Raw genomic sequence first — 16,403 nt, forward strand, 5'->3', positions numbered from 1 at the left:
GAGAGAGAGAGAGAGATCTCAATGGCTGGTCTGACAGCAGCAGCAGCAGCAGCACTCTCTGCCACAGCCTTGTCAGACCTGTTGGGAGGGGCCACACAGCCAGTCAAGGCCACCTCGGCTAATTGTGTCATAGATCACGGCAGCGGACAATAAAATCTGTGACGCACCCGAGTACGAGCAGAGCCTGATCAATCTGCGCCTGTCAGCTGCGAGCCTGAGGTCACAGTCAAGCCCGAGCTGGAGGCTGATTAAGACGACAGGCGCAAATGAGCATGAATGCACCAATGATGACTTCAGAGCTGTTGATACACTGAGGCATTAAAATCACATTCTTCTCCTGTTCTTACTCAACTGATGCTGCAGCGCAGGGTGGAGGCAGTTATTTTGTGACTAGTTACGTCATTTTTTAAAAATCAGATATTGGCTACATATCCATTAGCCCTGTTGCTCTAAAATGTTTAATTATAGATAATACTTATAGATAATACTCATTTTAAATGCTGTGTAGTTGTGCTGACTATATAGCATTTCTACCTCAGGTATAAGGTGTGTGTGTGTGTGTGTGTGTGTGTGTGTGTGTGTGTGTGTGTGTGTGTGTGTGTGTGTGTGTGTGTGTGTGTGTGTGTGTGTGTGTGTGTGTGTGTGTGTGTGTGTGTGTGTGTGTGTGTGTGTGTGTGTGTGTGTGTGTGTGTGTGTGTGTGTGTGTGTGTGTGTGTGTGTGTGTGTGTGTGTGTGTGTGTGTGTGTGGTATATACATTTTTTACAGTTGGATGACAATATCGCTATACTTGAGTGTTGCGATATTATGTTTTGTGATACTGTATCGATTCTCAAAAACACTATTGATTATTAATTGAAAAATGGTTTACATGCACAATTCGTGACAGACCGTGTCAAAAATATTTTCTGACATTTTATTAACTAAATGATTGTTGATCATTGAAACGTGGATGCAAGAAATGTATATAAATGTAAACTAATCGTTAGTTTTCAAGCCGAGACCCCTTAGTATTGACTTTTTGAGTCCTGCCATTTGGACAGCTGGTCTTTTTAACACCCGCTTGCATGTTTTTTTTATTTTTTTTACACATTCATTCCTTTTGAATATTTTGTCTCTTCAAAACACCCTTTAACTGTATTGCATAAGCTCTATGTTTATGGGTTTCATTGGATGACATTGCAAGAGGTCACTCAAAAATACAGATTCCTCAGTTGGATATATGTGCTTAGTCATCTCTCTTTTTGCAGGTACTTTTAGTTTTTGCCAAAGAGGACAGTCAGAGTAATGGCTTCTGCTGGGCATGTGAGAAGGCCAACTTCAGGTGCAGCATGGCACGAACACCCGAGTCGGCTCTTGAATGCTTCTTGGAGAAGCATCATGACCTCGTCATCATTGACCACAGACATTCCAGACACTTTGATGCGGAAGCTCTATGCCGGTAGGCCACACTCGTACTCTTCATCAAAGTATAGGTCACTACTTTATGTTGTATTTCTACGATGATGCTAGGCAGTGGTTCCCAGCTAGTTTTCTGTCTGGCGTTCCAGCCACAATTCAGATAAACTCTAGCTACCCTAGTCACACACGTCATGTTCCAAATGTGTACAATTGAACAGAGATAAGATGTTTGCTACTTAAGACTATTGATTATGTATAAGTGGATGTTGTTAAACAATGTTTTATTCTATCAAACTGCTAGTGCTATTCATACTACCACTGGAGAGGTTCCAGACATTTATTCACTCCTTTTAGCTCACAGTTTTATCTATTTAGCTCATGTTTTCAATCATTTATCCAACTTTTAGCAAACTATTTAAACCCTTTTTCATATTTTGGCTCGTCTGCTTGCTTGGTAACGACAGTAGTTTTCACACACTCCCGATCTCATCATCCCGCCAATGAGTTGAGCTACTCCACATTCGTTGTCCTCGTAGAGAATCGCAGTGGACAAAGTTGGTTTTAAATTCCATAAGTGACTGTCATCCCAGGCCAATGACATAATCCAGACCAGATGATCTTGATAGGATGGTTACAGTGCGCTCGGTAACGCGTGTGGTTATGACTCTCGGGGGTAAATGGCCCGCTCACTTTGGGCTCACTAGCTTCCATCGCATGCTACCTCATGGAGTCATGTCAATGAGAAATGAGCGGTGCCTGCCCATACCACCCTCTATCTTTAGCCTCTGCCCAAACCAAAAACACATTTACAAACATTAATTTGCCCTGCCCAGCGTGTATGTTAACCCCATTCATTTTGGCCGAATCCATATGTTCAGTGTACACGCACAGGCTCCGATGGGGAACTAAAGGGCCTTTATGACCGCTGGCTGGGGGAAACCACAGGCGGATGAGTGGTCCTGTACACTGCATTCTTTCAGAGGCCTAGGCCTGCTCGCAGAGCTCCACCACTGGGCTCTGCCTGCCTGGGAGAATCGGAGCGTGAAAAACTGAAAATTACACTGATTTGATGCCATGGGCTTTTCCACCAGCCTGCTCACTGGCTAAAAGGCTCCCTCTGTTTACATCCAGGTCAATTAGAGAGGTCAACTCTTCAGAAAACACTGTGATAGTCGCCGTTGTAAAAAGGTACGTACAACTCGCTGACCCCCCTCTTCCTCTGTCCTTTTTTTTTTTTATAAGTACCTCATTATTAGGAGTATTGTCAGAATAAAATAGTCTCACTCAGCAGATGTGTCTAGGCCACATGAAGCAAACCTCTGATGTGTGATGAAGTGTCTGTCAGAATGTTTGGGTGCTAACATGTGTTCTCTTCTTAAGGCCGGACAGAGAGGAAGCCTCTGTGATGCCCCTGATCAATGCCGGCTTTAATAGGGTGAGAGACATTGTGTGTGTGTGTGTGTGTGTGTGTGTGTGTGTGTGTGTGTGTGTGTGTGTGTGTGTGTGTGTGTGTGTGTGTGTGTGTGTGTGTGTGTGTGTGTGTGCGTGTGTGTGCGTGTGCCTTCTGCTGCCTGTGTTTGTATTATTCTTTCGGCATGCTTTTTTTTTTTTTTTTACATCCCTACTGTCAACACTGTAAGGCAGAAATACGGATTGTAAATCCTCTCTGTTTGCTCAGGAGACGTGTGCATTGAGTTCCCTGTACCTGGATCATTGTTAGCCATGGCATCGGCAGCACTGAAACGAATCCTGTAATGGATACATGGATCGACATAGAAATGGTTTAATTTAATTTGTCTTTGATTGATCCGTGTTGCACTCTGACCCTTAGAGATATGTGGAGAATGCCAATACGATGGCCTGCTATAATGAGCTGGTACAGTTGGAGCATGGAGAGGTGCGGGCGCAGTTCAAACTCAGGTGAGTCATGATGTCAGTGTTGTGCTAACATTTTAGATCCGTTGCATGCAGTACTAACTTTATTCAAAGTTGCATTTGGATCAAAACCTCAGAAAGAGTCTCTGCTTTTAATAATAATAATCCATTTAATTTATATAGTGCTTTTCAAGATACTCAAAGACACTTTACAATATATACCGTAGACACAGCTACGGGGAGCAATGCAGGGTTAAGTGTCTTGCTCAAGGACACATCGACTAGGGCGGGAATTGAACTGCCAACCCCTTGATTGAAAGACGGCCATGCTAACCACTGACCCATAGTCGCCCCGCTTTTAACGATTTTACCGTATCATGCCAATTTGAACTCTTTCTTCACAAAGTATAAATGTATATAAATAAGAGCTGGACACTCTGCGTGTTGGATATGTTAATAACAATCATTTTACTGATGTTTCTTCACCTGCTCAAGGGCTGGAAATGCTATTTTCACTGCTCTAGAACAAAGCCAAGAGGCCATAGAGATCACTTCTGAAGATCAAGTAATTCAGGTGGGTTTCTAATAAACTTTAATACTTCTAGTTGCTTTATTGTGACGGATAATGCATCACTCTCCACGGTGTCCTCCCCCTTCTTGTCTTTCGTTCTTTCTCTCTCCCTCCTTCTCTGCTGTTTTAGAGCCTATTCGTGTCTTGTGATCCCAGATCTCAGTAGTCATAGCTGAGGTCTCTGTCTGTCTGAATGGCTCCTTTTGTTAGCGCCAAAGATGTGCAGCCTGTCGTTGCGTTATTAAATATGTTTCTGATCACATCGAAACAAGCAACGAATGTGTCAGCTTCCCTGAATTGTTTTGGTTGGCACGGTTCATGGAATGCCATCATCTTAATGGTGTCTGAACTCTCACTGGATTTCATAAACCGTCATCTCAGTTCAAGCCTGAACGCTTCTGTGTTCTCTCCTTCGCAGTATGTGAACCCTGCCTATGAGTCCATTATGGGCTACCAACAAGGCGAGCTAATAGGAAAGGAAATAATAGAAGTGCCTAAAAGTGAGAAGAATAAGCCTGATCTCCTTGAAACAATAAATTCCTGCATACGGAAAGGAAAGGTAAGATACATTCATCAAATCATCTACACTATACACTTCAGCACAAACGCAATTTTTCAGGGTGGCTAATCAGTTAATTAGGAACTCATCAGGAAAAATAAATGATCAGCTTCACCTTGATTGTTGATACACTCGCACACATAGTTTGACACGAAGACTATCGCTTCACAATCGCATCGGTCTGCAGATAGCTGCTCCTGCCGTGGTGTCCGTGCATGCGTGCGCGTGCATCCATGTGTGCTGTAAGTCTGCACTGCTGGCCATCCAGCAGCTCTGTTTCATGTGCATAACAACAGTGGTTGATGGCGGTGCAGTAATCTTACTACACAGAGAACGAAGGTCAGTCTCAGACAGGCTGACAGCGGGACGGGTCTTTTCAAGCTGCCACAGCGGTCAGTGGGTGGTGGGGGGGGGCATGAAACAAGCCCGTGGGACTCCAGGAGCGCTCACCCTACCCATTAAAGCACCTCGCTGCTCTCTGAAATACTATGACCCACCCCGCTTCAGCATCTAACCTACACCACGAACACTGACATGCAACACACCCAGTCCACACCCACATTCAAGACATTTTCAAATGATTATAATTATCGTACATTCTCAGTTGTTATGATGAATGGTCCCGTACATTTTGCGTCAGTGTGTTTCATTTCCTCTCTCTCGGTTCTTTCCTGTTATGTTCCAGGAGTGGCAGGGGATTTATTATGCCAAAAAGAAGAATGGAGACAGCATTCAGCAAAATGTGAAGATCACACCTGTAATTGGGCAGGGAGGGTGAGTGACGGGATGTTGAGGCCTGGCTCATTCAGTCTCGCTTTGTGTAAAGTACCTTTCCAGTAACTGAATAACTATACTGGATGATTATGATTGTATGCCTTTTTTTCTGGTGTACTAATTAGCTTTTCTTCCATTCACAGAAAAATCAGACACTATGTGTCTATCAACTGGCCTTTAAATGATAATAATAAGGTGAGACCTGTTTCCACTTTTGCCAATTTAAGAAGGCATCCTCACAATTAACCCTTAAATGAAAGGAGCTATCTGGCCATCTAATCAATGTGCTTCTCTATTCTGTCCATGCAGAGTGATAAATCCACTGAATGTGTGCAGGCAGAGTCTCAAACAGGTAAGATCCATCAGGAAAAAGGCCACTGTAGTTGCCAGACTGCTCTACTGTGTATTAGAATAATGTTGAAGGTGATTTATTATGCTAAAGTATTTCAGATTTGAGTAGTTCAGGTTCTCTCTGCTGGGCAGTCAGAAGCACCAGTGATGGAAGTTCTTTCCATGACGGTGTCACTTGTGATCTGTCACACGGTTCGATTATCTGAGGGCCAACAGTGTGTTTGTCATTAGGAAGCAGACTTTAGTTCCAGTTTTACACAGATGACACACTCATTTTAACTGATCAAATATCTGTAAGATGTTTTTTAGAGACACATTTGTGAACCTGAGCTTTGTGAACTCCGAATCTCTGAAAATATGTCAGCAAATGTATTGCACCATGCCAGAAAACCATTGTTCTCTTTCATCGTGACCCAAGTTTCAAACGGAAGACTACCCCGTCCTGCTTTATCCAGCTGAAAAATACCTCAAAAGTAATGAATTCAGTCTTTTGTTAACCTTGAACAAGTTACATCCACTTTTTTTTATTTCCTCTAAACTGGACGGTTGTTCCTCGCTGTGTTGTGGAATCAACCGTAAAGCCAATTCACAGCTGCAACTGGCTTCAAAATGCAGCAGCTGCACTCCTGACAGGTCAACAAAACAGGGATCTTATCTCTCCTGTGTTGGCGTCATTCCACCAGCTCACTGAAAAGAAGTGACTTTGAAATTGTTTGTTTATCAAGCTTTGCATAGTATTACAGCACAGTATATTTTACGTTAACTCTTATGCAGCACCTCTATGTCCTCTCGGGCTTCTGATTAAGAGGTTGACTATGCGTCTAATGTTATGGTACAACCCTACTATAGAGTTTAGTCGGCATAGTCATTTGCCATTTTGAAAGATGTATTAAAAGCGTTCTTTTCTTCTCTTTGGTCTTTCAAAATTAACTTGTGTTTTTCATTTCTTTTGTTTCTTAATTTACTTATTTGAGTCTTAAGTGTGTTTTATCACATTCAGTGCATTTAGAAAACAAGAAACATGTAATGTCCATGTTTTTGTCATTCGAATATTATTGAAATGCACAGTATGCCCACCTACTCGCAAAGAAATAAAGAAACATTTCTTCTGTCTTTCTATTACTTTATTCTTTATCGCCACAAAAACACAATCAAACTCGCAAGCCGTCTGCTGAGTGCCGGAGAGGTATAGCAATGTGTGTACTGGTCGTTCTGGTAACTTTAAGTGGTTAGTTAGCCAAACACACCGTCCAAAACAATAAAAATGAGCAAACAGTTTTTTACCCCACTGTGTCTCACTGTGGTTCAGCGGCCACTACCAGCATGGCCGGATTAGAGTAGTCAGCGAGGAGTCAAGCAGGCAGTCAATGGCTGTATAAAACAGGTAATAAAAGGTGCTTTGAGAACCGCAAGAGGTCCTTGAGCATGCATCCATAACTGGGCACTCAAAATATTATACAGTTTGCTGCAGCAGAATGGGAGATTAGCCATGGACAGACAGAGAGGTGCATAGTAACTCACTCACCCATGCATGTTTCTCCTGGCGGAGATAATAACACCAGCCTTTTCCTTTATAGGACAGTTCTGACAATTGAAATACAATTAATATAATATCTAGTATTTTGTGTCTACGGATTTGACTTGTGAGGTTGACTTAATAATCGTGTATAATGACAACAAATTATTACCGTTCACTCCATTGGGTGATTAATACATTTCCCTTTTGATCCTAGATTTGACCAATTATTATACAATTAAAATTTCAAAATGAAACTTGTGAATAACTACAGAATCAGTTCTGATCAAAAACAGGCTGATTAATTCAGGTTGGTCTGATTAAGACACTGCCTTCACTTGCCATGTTGGATATTGTGTTAGATTTGCCACCAAACTTGAACCATATTTGTGTTTGCCTGTTAATGTAAGGTGTGTTATTTTCCCCAGACATCCAATCCAGTAAGCACAAAGACCGGAGGAAAGGCTCTCTGGATGTAAGATCCACAACTTCTCGGGGGAGCGATGGTGAGAGTGAAGGGAGATAGATGATGGAAACTCTGGGCGTTACTTGTGAAACCTTCCCAGTTGTCTTTTTGTTGATTGAATACACACGCAAACACACTCGTTAAATGGAGAACTTTTCTTTTCTTCTCCACCCTGCCAGGGAGCTCACAGCGAAGGCACTCCTCAATGGCCCGAATCCACTCCATGACTATAGAAGCTCCCATCACCAAGGTGAGTTCCCATGATCCCCTCCAGCTGCCATCATATGATTTAGCATTTGGCACTAAAGTTTTGTATCTCATGACTGAACTCTTGGGTTATTAAACTGCCACTAACGCCAAGAGCACTTCTTGTACAGCGAGTAGCATCAAAGGCTAGAGGCCACGCACACCATGTCAAGTGCAGATGGGTTGATAAAATGCCACATTTCATGCACAAGACAGGAAAGCATCTAAGACCAGGATGAACTGCTGTTTCAGTGGTTTATGTAGTCTGGATAGTTGGAAACAGAGAAAGTCCCCAGGGATGGGTCATATGACACACAGCAGGTCCACTGCTGTGTGTCATATGACTGTGGAGTCAGTCCCTGTAGGCGTCATCCTCTCCAGAATAAAGCACTGATAGAAGTGTGTGTGTGTGTGTGTGTGTGTGTGTGTGTGTGTGTGTGTGTGTGTGTGTGTGTGTGTGTGTGTGTGTGTGTGTGTGTGTGTGTGTGTGTGTGTGTGTGTGTGTGTGTGTGTGTGTGTGTGTGTGTGTGTGTGTGTGTGTGTGTGTGTGTGTGTGTGTGTGTGTGTGTGTGTGTGTGTGTGTGTGTGTGTGTGTGTGTGTGTGTGTGTGCGCTGACCTCCAAGTTCAGATTTTTGGAGTAAAAATGTAATTCGCCAAAGAGTCGAGAGTATCAGAATTGGTTTTGTCTATTTCACTATGCTCCAGTAAATGTCTTGTATTACTGTATGTTTTCTCTTTGCTTGTATTGTAGTTGGTTCACTAATAAACATCACTTTACTCATTTCGCCACCCAGGTAATAAACATCATCAATGCAGCGCAGGAAAGCAGTCCTATGCCCGTGGCAGAGGCCTTGGATCGGGTACTGGAGATCCTGAGGACAACTGAGCTCTACTCCCCACAGTTCGGCACCAAGGATGAAGACCCCCATACGAATGACCTCGTGGGGGGGCTGATGACGGTAAGCAGCAGGCCTTGTAGAGCATGAGGGTCCTTCGAGAAGTACGAAACACCCAAACAGCTTCCTTCCGCTACGAATGAATCGACTCCCATATGATAACACACGTCAGAGCGTTCGCTGAATTCCACAGTGATAACGCGGATGTCTACATGAGGGTTCATTCACCATGAAAGCCCATGATAATTGTGTTGGATGAAAGAAACAGAGAGTCAGGAGTGTCCGCGGACTTTTTGTTTTTGTGAGGATCTTTGTTCATATTCGGGGAAGGAGAGAGAGAGAGAGAGAGAGAGAGAGAAAGAGAGAGAGAGAGAGAGAGAGGCAGAGAGAGAGAGACTAACAGACAGCAATGGTGAAGTACAGAAGTAGAAAGAGTGCCAAGTTGGCAGTCTTGGCAACAACCCCAGAGGAAGTGTTAGATTGTCCTTTGTGCTCCTGTAGGCTGGAGAGGAAAGCCTACCCCGCCCTCTCTTTCTCTCTGTCCCCCCCCCCCTCCTCCTCTCTTCTGCCTCCCCCTCTCTCTCTCACTGTACACATGCACACACTCACACTCACATGAAGCTCTTCCTCTTGACTCCACAGGCCTGGAAACATCCTGTCCTTTGGATCAGATGAATATGCATGGCTTTACTTATGCATGTACTCTCTAGATACACAGAGGCAGGGAGGCATTACACACACAGTCCTTCCCCAGAAAGATTTGTTCTGCATAAGTGATAAAGGCTGATGAAACCAGAACACCTTGAGGCGTGAGTTGAGGTTTAGATCGTTATTTATGTACGATCATATTGGTTTGTGAGGTTCCCTTGTTGCATATGTATTTGTATGTGTTTGTTAGGATGAGGTTTGAACTCAAAGGAGGCAGTGAACATTAAGAGAAGAGCTGTCATCTTTCTGGTGAGAAAGTCTTAAAATAACCAGTGTGTACAGAGGCAGCGCCACCATGAGACAATGCTCGGGTCAAAGATGAGCCAGTCTCCTCTTCCTTTTTCACTCATGAAGTAAACATTTCACTCTGCAACACACACCCATGTACTCACTAATGCCCAATATATATATATATATATATATATATATATATATATATCTCTATATTGCCCCAGAATGACATGATATCACCCAGATATAGCTGACAAGTGACAGCTATATCTGAGAAGTGGAGACCTTAACGTCTGCACTCTGCAATCTTTCTTTTTTTTACCTTTTTAACATGTTTATGGCGCACAATAGTCTGAGGGCATTTAAACCATATAACACATTGTAGCTTCCTGACACAGTTATTCGATAAGAGAAACATACAAACAAATACAGTGGTTGTTGCTAACATAACACAAGAGCCTACAGTAATGCTAGCTCTGTGGGCTAATGCTACTGTCAACATGCTGACTGCAGTGACAAGCTAACGCTGATGTTTACCATATTAACAAGTACAGTTTGGCAGCTATTTGGTCATAAACCAAACTATATTTGATCCGATAATGGTACTAGAGGAAGGGGTTAAGGGTTTAACAAAGTTTCAGTTCACTCTATACCAGATTTCGTGACATGTTGAGATATTTCACTCCTCCTGGTAGCTATATGGGAAAGGTCAGGTGATCACCGTTGGCAGTAGGATCCGTCCTCAGAGGACGATGAATGTTGGTTGGTCAACCGACTGTTATTGTTTGTAGCCACGCCGCTAATGTGGCTAAAACATATTTGTTTTGTCTTTGTTGTTTATTATCTACAGCTGGTACAAATCACCGTCCTAGAAGACGCGGCTCATTCTACTTCTAACCAATGAGAAGTCTTTGATTATTGTTGTGATGAAGTTTTACCCCACCGATGAGCCCCATGCATTACTGCCCAGAGGAAGACAAATGTCATAATTGAATAATTTACTGTAGATTCTCTGACATGTGCAAATGAATTATCATGGCGTCATTTCTGACACAACTATTGCAGTTCATAAATATAGTAATGATTTTCTAAACTGCATATTGGTTTCCATTAATAAGCTCAGCTTGGCCACTTCATCCCTCCACTCCCTCTGTGAGCTGGTGGGGGGAAATATATGAGGTGTCAACATAACATAGCTTCCAAAATATTGTGTCGTGGCACAGCTGAAAGCGCACTCATAAAAGTGTTGATTTCGAAGATCCGTCTCTTTGTTGGCTCTTATTGTTATACTGCTGTAATCTGTTACGCTCTTGACTTGGTCCAAATGCTTTTCCTTCTGCATCTTTGTCAAAATGACATTCAGTCACATTGACATATGATGAACAGATAACATGTGTTATCTTTGCTGGTAAGATTATTGACCTATTGGGGACCTAGTTATCGATCAAGGATTTTAGTTGGATGTGAACCTTGATCTGTCCAAATACTCTTCGTGATCTTAGCGGTTAAAAAGGTTTAACATTTTCTATTCTAATCTATTTTTCTGAGAGGATTTCGACTTCACTTGTGGCTTCATCCAGGTGTCATTTGTCTGTTTTTGTGGTTCAGTGATGGTTGATGATGTGCAAGTCCCAGTAACATGACTGGTCTCAACTAGCTGTCTTTGCTCTAAAGTTCAAGCTGATGTTTGCGTCTGTGTTGGTGCTCCTCGCAGCTTAATTTAGCACAGAGGACTTTTGTATCGGATCTGATGTCGGAGCAAATGTCTCAAAGCATCCAAACAATTTCACTGTCCACATTTATTTTGAAGGCCCTTGCAGTTTTTTGACAGACGTGACGCTAATGCTGTTCACACTTGAGCTGAACTCCTTATGTGGCTGTGCAACAAGGATGAATGATGCAGTCGGCTTTTCACTCCCTGACATGTTCTGTCTTTCTTCTTTACAGGATGGTTTACGCAGATTGTCAGGAAATGAATACATCTTGTCCACAAAACGTGAGTTTACATAAAGCAGACAGGGTGGACGACACAAAGTTCTGTGCTACGTTTCTTCGTCGCTCTCTTTACATGAATGCCTCCTCTCTTGTGCCTTGGTTTGCTCACAGAGCCCCACCATATGCCCAGTCACCTGACAACTCCTCTGTCTTTAAATGACATCCCTCCTCGTATCGCCGAGACCATGGAGAATGAGGACTCGTGGGATTTTGACATTGTCAACTTGGAGGCTGCAACCATGAAACGGTGAGGCAACAACAGAGTTGAGGGATACCAGAGGAACAGTGTCAAATGATTTTTTTGTTAAACTACCATGCTGAATCCTCCTGCAGGCCTTTGACTTACTTGGGTATGAAGATCTTCTCCCGGTTTGGGGTCTGCGAGTTCCTAAACTGCCCTGAGGCCACTTTGCGCTCCTGGCTACAAGTGATTGAAGCTAACTACCACTCCAGTAACTCCTACCACAACTCTTCTCATGCAGCTGATGTCCTGCATGCAACGGCATACTTTCTCTGCAAGGAGAGGGTCAAGGTAAATGAACAAGTAGTAAGAATTAGAAATATTACTCTAAAAAATACTATTTTCAGTTAATATAAAGGAATTGATTTAGAAAATGATTGACAAATTAATCGCTAATGAATAAAATTGGTATTTGCAGCACCTTATTATTAGCCATTATTAGCTTTCGTTAGGGGAGCTTTTGAAAACGGTTGAATTAATAAAATACATAAATACGGTGTCATTGTTTGGTAAGTAAGTATGCTGCACAGGTCTTTTTACCTTAATATGTTAAAGCCACTCTGCCCATAGAGGGCTGTTCAAATGTCAAAGTCAAGTCTACATACAATATACCCAATACTCCTATGTACTTGAATGTTCTGTATGTTTGATTTGAGAGAAAAACTAGGTGTCAGTACTTGTAGTTTATGGGTTGATGTGAAGCTAGATGGCTGTTCCTGGAAGTCCACATATTCATTGGTTAGCATTAGCGTGTGATAGAGACTGCCATTCTTTTGTCCACCGCTGCTTTGGTTGTGGGCCCAAACAACTACAGGAGATTTTCTATTATCAAACGCAGCTCTGGGCTCAGTCTCGCGGGTCAGATGTCCCGTCTGAGCCTGCGTTATCCAAGAGAGTCTTGATTTCAGCCCAAGTGTGCCAGTGGCTCAGTAACTCGGGAAGACTGTGCACTGGCTAAGCTGGTTACCAAACTGTCTATTTCTGATCTCACTGGAGGGATCTTTCATTGGCTTAGCCAGTGAACTGTGAAGTGACATCACTCAAGGTTAATGAAACAGACCGGTTAGCAGGTCTGTTATGTTGCAAAATTCATTTTGAGATGAGGAATTATTTTGATGGTGTTACGTTTTCTATACTTATACTGTTTAAACCATTTTATTAACTATTTTGGGTAATATTGAAGTCAATATTTTAGAATGGTAGCTTCAAAATTAGATTGAATAATCTGCCATTTTTACACACATTCACATAAATGATTCTCTGTATTTGCTTAATCTAGCACTTCATTGTAGCTGCATAATGCTGTATGTAAATACAGTATATTGATCACCTGGAGAAGCAGCTAAATTAAGCTAAACAAGAACTGTTATTTTCCTAATTCTAAATCACAACTATCTTTCACAATGTAGAGCTACTTCCTGGCTCAACCTGCAGGCTTAACTGGAAGCACGTAACAGCTGTGTTGATAACGGGACACTGTACTAGAATGTTCTACTGTGTCAGCTTTTGCCCGAGAGTTGTTCATTCAGAACTTTAAACCAAGGTGGTAATATACCAGACTTTTCCTTTTATTGCCCCACAATTTGTCCAATCTGCCCCAACAGCAAAGTTTGGATCCCATCGACGAGGTGGCTGCCCTGATTGCTGCCACTGTGCACGACGTGGACCACCCGGGACGCACCAACAGCTTCCTGTGCAATGCAGGAAGCGAGCTGGCCATCCTCTACAATGACACTGCTGTGCTAGAGAGCCACCATGCGGCTCTTGCCTTCCAGATCACTACCAGAGATGATAAGTGTAACATATTCAAGAACATTGAAAGGTAGGAGATTCACTATGCAAGCAATAGGTCACCCCCAAAATAAAGTAATTTATCTGCTCATGCCCTGGCTGTTCACACGATCACCAAACACAAAACTGAGAACATCGTCATTCTCCTGAGCTATTGAAGTTACGTGGATGTAGAAGTATGTTGCTAAAATTCCTGAAACCCCATCATTGCAAAGACCCCATGTAGTCTAATCCAACTATCAATCAAATGAGTGCAGTGTGTGCTCAAAAGACAATGTTTACTGTATCTCAGCAACTCCAAAAGAGATAAACTGACAGTTTTTACTGACATGTTGTTGAGAAGATGATTACTATATGTCTATTTGGGGCTGAACTATTTCTTTAATTTAGTCGTACAGACATTTTTGGCAAACGTGGCTACTGTAGAAAGAATAATTGTCTCTTATCAATATATAAGATGGAGAAAATGAATATCGCATGTCTTGAAATTCTTTTCAAAATAGTTTTGTGATGCAGACATCACCTGAGGTATCATAAGGGGATGAATTAGGTCTGCATATGTGCAGATGAAAGCAGTACAGTGTGTGTTGACAGCAGCGGGGTATTAATGTGATCTGAGTCCCAAAGCAGAATAGCTCACATGTGCTGGTCCCCTCGGAGGGGGACGGTGAACAAAGCATCCATTCATCGCCACTGTCACTGCAGTCAGAAGGGGAACACTGTTCACACGGCTTTGCATGCTATTTACCACACTGTCATCTCACCCGCTCTGTTTTCTCTTCTCCTCCTCTCCCTGCCTCCCCCTCCTTCGTCTCTCTCTCTCGCTCTCTCTCTCTCTCTCACCCCCTCCCTCTCTCTCCCTCAAGGAATGAATATCGAACACTTCGACAGGCCATCATTGATATGGTGCTCGCGACCGAGATGACCAAACACTTCGAACACGTCAACAAATTTGTCAACAGCATCAACAAGCCACTGGCTGCTCTGGAGGAGAACGGGGTGAGATTAGATTTACCGCAACACTTACTAAATGTTTTCCTATTTCATAGCTGTGTAGAAATAGTCGTTCTAATTTTGCCATCTTCTTTTTATAGATAAGTGTTGTGTGTCAGAGCAGGACGGATACACAGGAGCATTCTAGATAAACACAATTATTGTAATCTCCTTCTGTGGCAGAACAGTGCAACAGTATGCAAGCAACAATAGATTGCGAGCTTGAGAGCTGGTGATACTGGTTCGGGGGACCCGTGGCCTGTTGTTGCCTGTGCACTGATATCTTTGTGGGGAGAGAATTTTGCAACTTGGTACCATCTTTCTCGTCTGTGTGTGGAATGCTCAACACAGACATTTAAAGGTTGTCTTGCCCTTTTTAAAGGCAGGAATGAGCCGAATAAATAATGTTTTTATACTCAACAAAGCCTCTTTCAGAACAAGTGTTTGATGTCAATTGTAACGGAGTTTAAGTTTAGTGGATCAAGAAAAAAGAAGCTCTTTGTGTTACCTACACTTTCATTCAGTTAACCTCGGGACGGATAAACGGAGACGTCACTCAGCTCGGCTTAAATGAACCGTCTGTACTTTTGCTTCACATAATTGTCAGCGAATTAAATCTTTAAACATGCAGAGGGCTGCAAATCATGTGACTGCAGGAACCATGCTCTACTCTTTTACACGTACGTGTTGGGGGAGCCCGCAGTGAACATGCGCTGAATACAGACTCTCCATAAAGAAAACTTTCATCAGCTGTCAGTGCCATATTTCGACTTCCCGGTCTGGTTCATGTACAGACACAGTCGGTTATTTTTAAAGTTGTGCAGCTGCTCTGGGTGCTATAAGGAGCGGTCTATTGACACCAATAAGTAGAACTTCAGTTGTCATTGTGCTAATAGTCTGCCTCTGTGTTTTTTGTTGTTGTTTTTTTAGGGAAACAATGATGATGAATCTGTCAAAAACATTCTGACATCCCCTGAGAATCGCATCCTCGTCAAGCGGATGCTGATTAAGTGTGCAGACATCTCCAATCCATGCAAGCCTCAGGAGCTCTGTATAGAATGGGCCGGACGCATCTCAGAGGAGTATTTTGCACAGGTAATTGGAAGGAAAAAATAACACAGTGCTCATGGTTGGGGAGATGGATCCAGCAAGCAGCGGCTGCACAGGGTTTTTTTTTCTCGTAATTTATGCATTCATTGTGCATGATGATCATGTGTGCTGTCGTCTCTGATGCAGACGGACGAGGAGAAGAGACAAGGTCTACCGGTGGTTATGCCTGTGTTTGACAGAAACACGTGTAGCATCCCAAAGTCCCAGATTTCCTTCATAGACTACTTCATTACCGACATGTTTGATGCATGGGATGGTAAGAACTGCACAGCATGATGCAACACAGTAGAGATACATACATTGTTTGAATAAGTCTGTGTGATTAGCGCTAAATATTGACATCAAGTCTTTTTTTTAAATGAGACCTGTGTACAATAGTAGTGTTGACAAACACACAAATAACACACACAACGCACTGGTATGTTACGGAAACTTTAAAAGGAATGTCAAACTTTCTTACAGTGAGTGTTTAATACAGCTGTCAAGATAGCAACTGATTTTTTAAAATATGATCTTTTAAAAATAAATACTTTTACACCTGCCAGTATCAAAACAGACACTGACCGTATGTCCTGAGTCGTGTGCGTTCATAAGTCTTTCACATAGATGAACTAATGACAGTGGTGATGATTTGAAAAACAAACTGTCAAATCTGATATTGAACTTCTTCTTTTGTTGCC

General features: G+C 42.5%; 1 protein-coding gene across 1 annotated transcript in view; it reads left to right on the forward strand.

The window, feature by feature from the left end:
• Positions 1 to 16,403, forward strand: part of pde8a (phosphodiesterase 8A) — a 40,678-nt gene that overhangs the window by 21,114 nt on the left and 3,161 nt on the right. Inside the window, exons 3-21 of the mRNA XM_034529454.1 lie at positions 1,249 to 1,439; positions 2,531 to 2,587; positions 2,780 to 2,834; positions 3,231 to 3,319; positions 3,770 to 3,848; positions 4,264 to 4,404; positions 5,090 to 5,178; positions 5,322 to 5,373; positions 5,488 to 5,530; positions 7,474 to 7,551; positions 7,691 to 7,761; positions 8,553 to 8,717; positions 11,541 to 11,589; positions 11,700 to 11,835; positions 11,922 to 12,120; positions 13,434 to 13,651; positions 14,487 to 14,619; positions 15,544 to 15,708; positions 15,850 to 15,979. Coding sequence (XP_034385345.1) covers positions 1,249 to 1,439; positions 2,531 to 2,587; positions 2,780 to 2,834; positions 3,231 to 3,319; positions 3,770 to 3,848; positions 4,264 to 4,404; positions 5,090 to 5,178; positions 5,322 to 5,373; positions 5,488 to 5,530; positions 7,474 to 7,551; positions 7,691 to 7,761; positions 8,553 to 8,717; positions 11,541 to 11,589; positions 11,700 to 11,835; positions 11,922 to 12,120; positions 13,434 to 13,651; positions 14,487 to 14,619; positions 15,544 to 15,708; positions 15,850 to 15,979 — 2,140 coding nt within the window. The remainder of the gene's footprint in view (positions 1 to 1,248; positions 1,440 to 2,530; positions 2,588 to 2,779; positions 2,835 to 3,230; positions 3,320 to 3,769; positions 3,849 to 4,263; positions 4,405 to 5,089; positions 5,179 to 5,321; positions 5,374 to 5,487; positions 5,531 to 7,473; positions 7,552 to 7,690; positions 7,762 to 8,552; positions 8,718 to 11,540; positions 11,590 to 11,699; positions 11,836 to 11,921; positions 12,121 to 13,433; positions 13,652 to 14,486; positions 14,620 to 15,543; positions 15,709 to 15,849; positions 15,980 to 16,403) is intronic.

The sequence above is a fragment of the Cyclopterus lumpus genome, chromosome 3 (assembly GCF_009769545.1).
Source record: "Cyclopterus lumpus isolate fCycLum1 chromosome 3, fCycLum1.pri, whole genome shotgun sequence".
Lineage (NCBI taxonomy): Eukaryota > Metazoa > Chordata > Actinopteri > Perciformes > Cyclopteridae > Cyclopterus > Cyclopterus lumpus.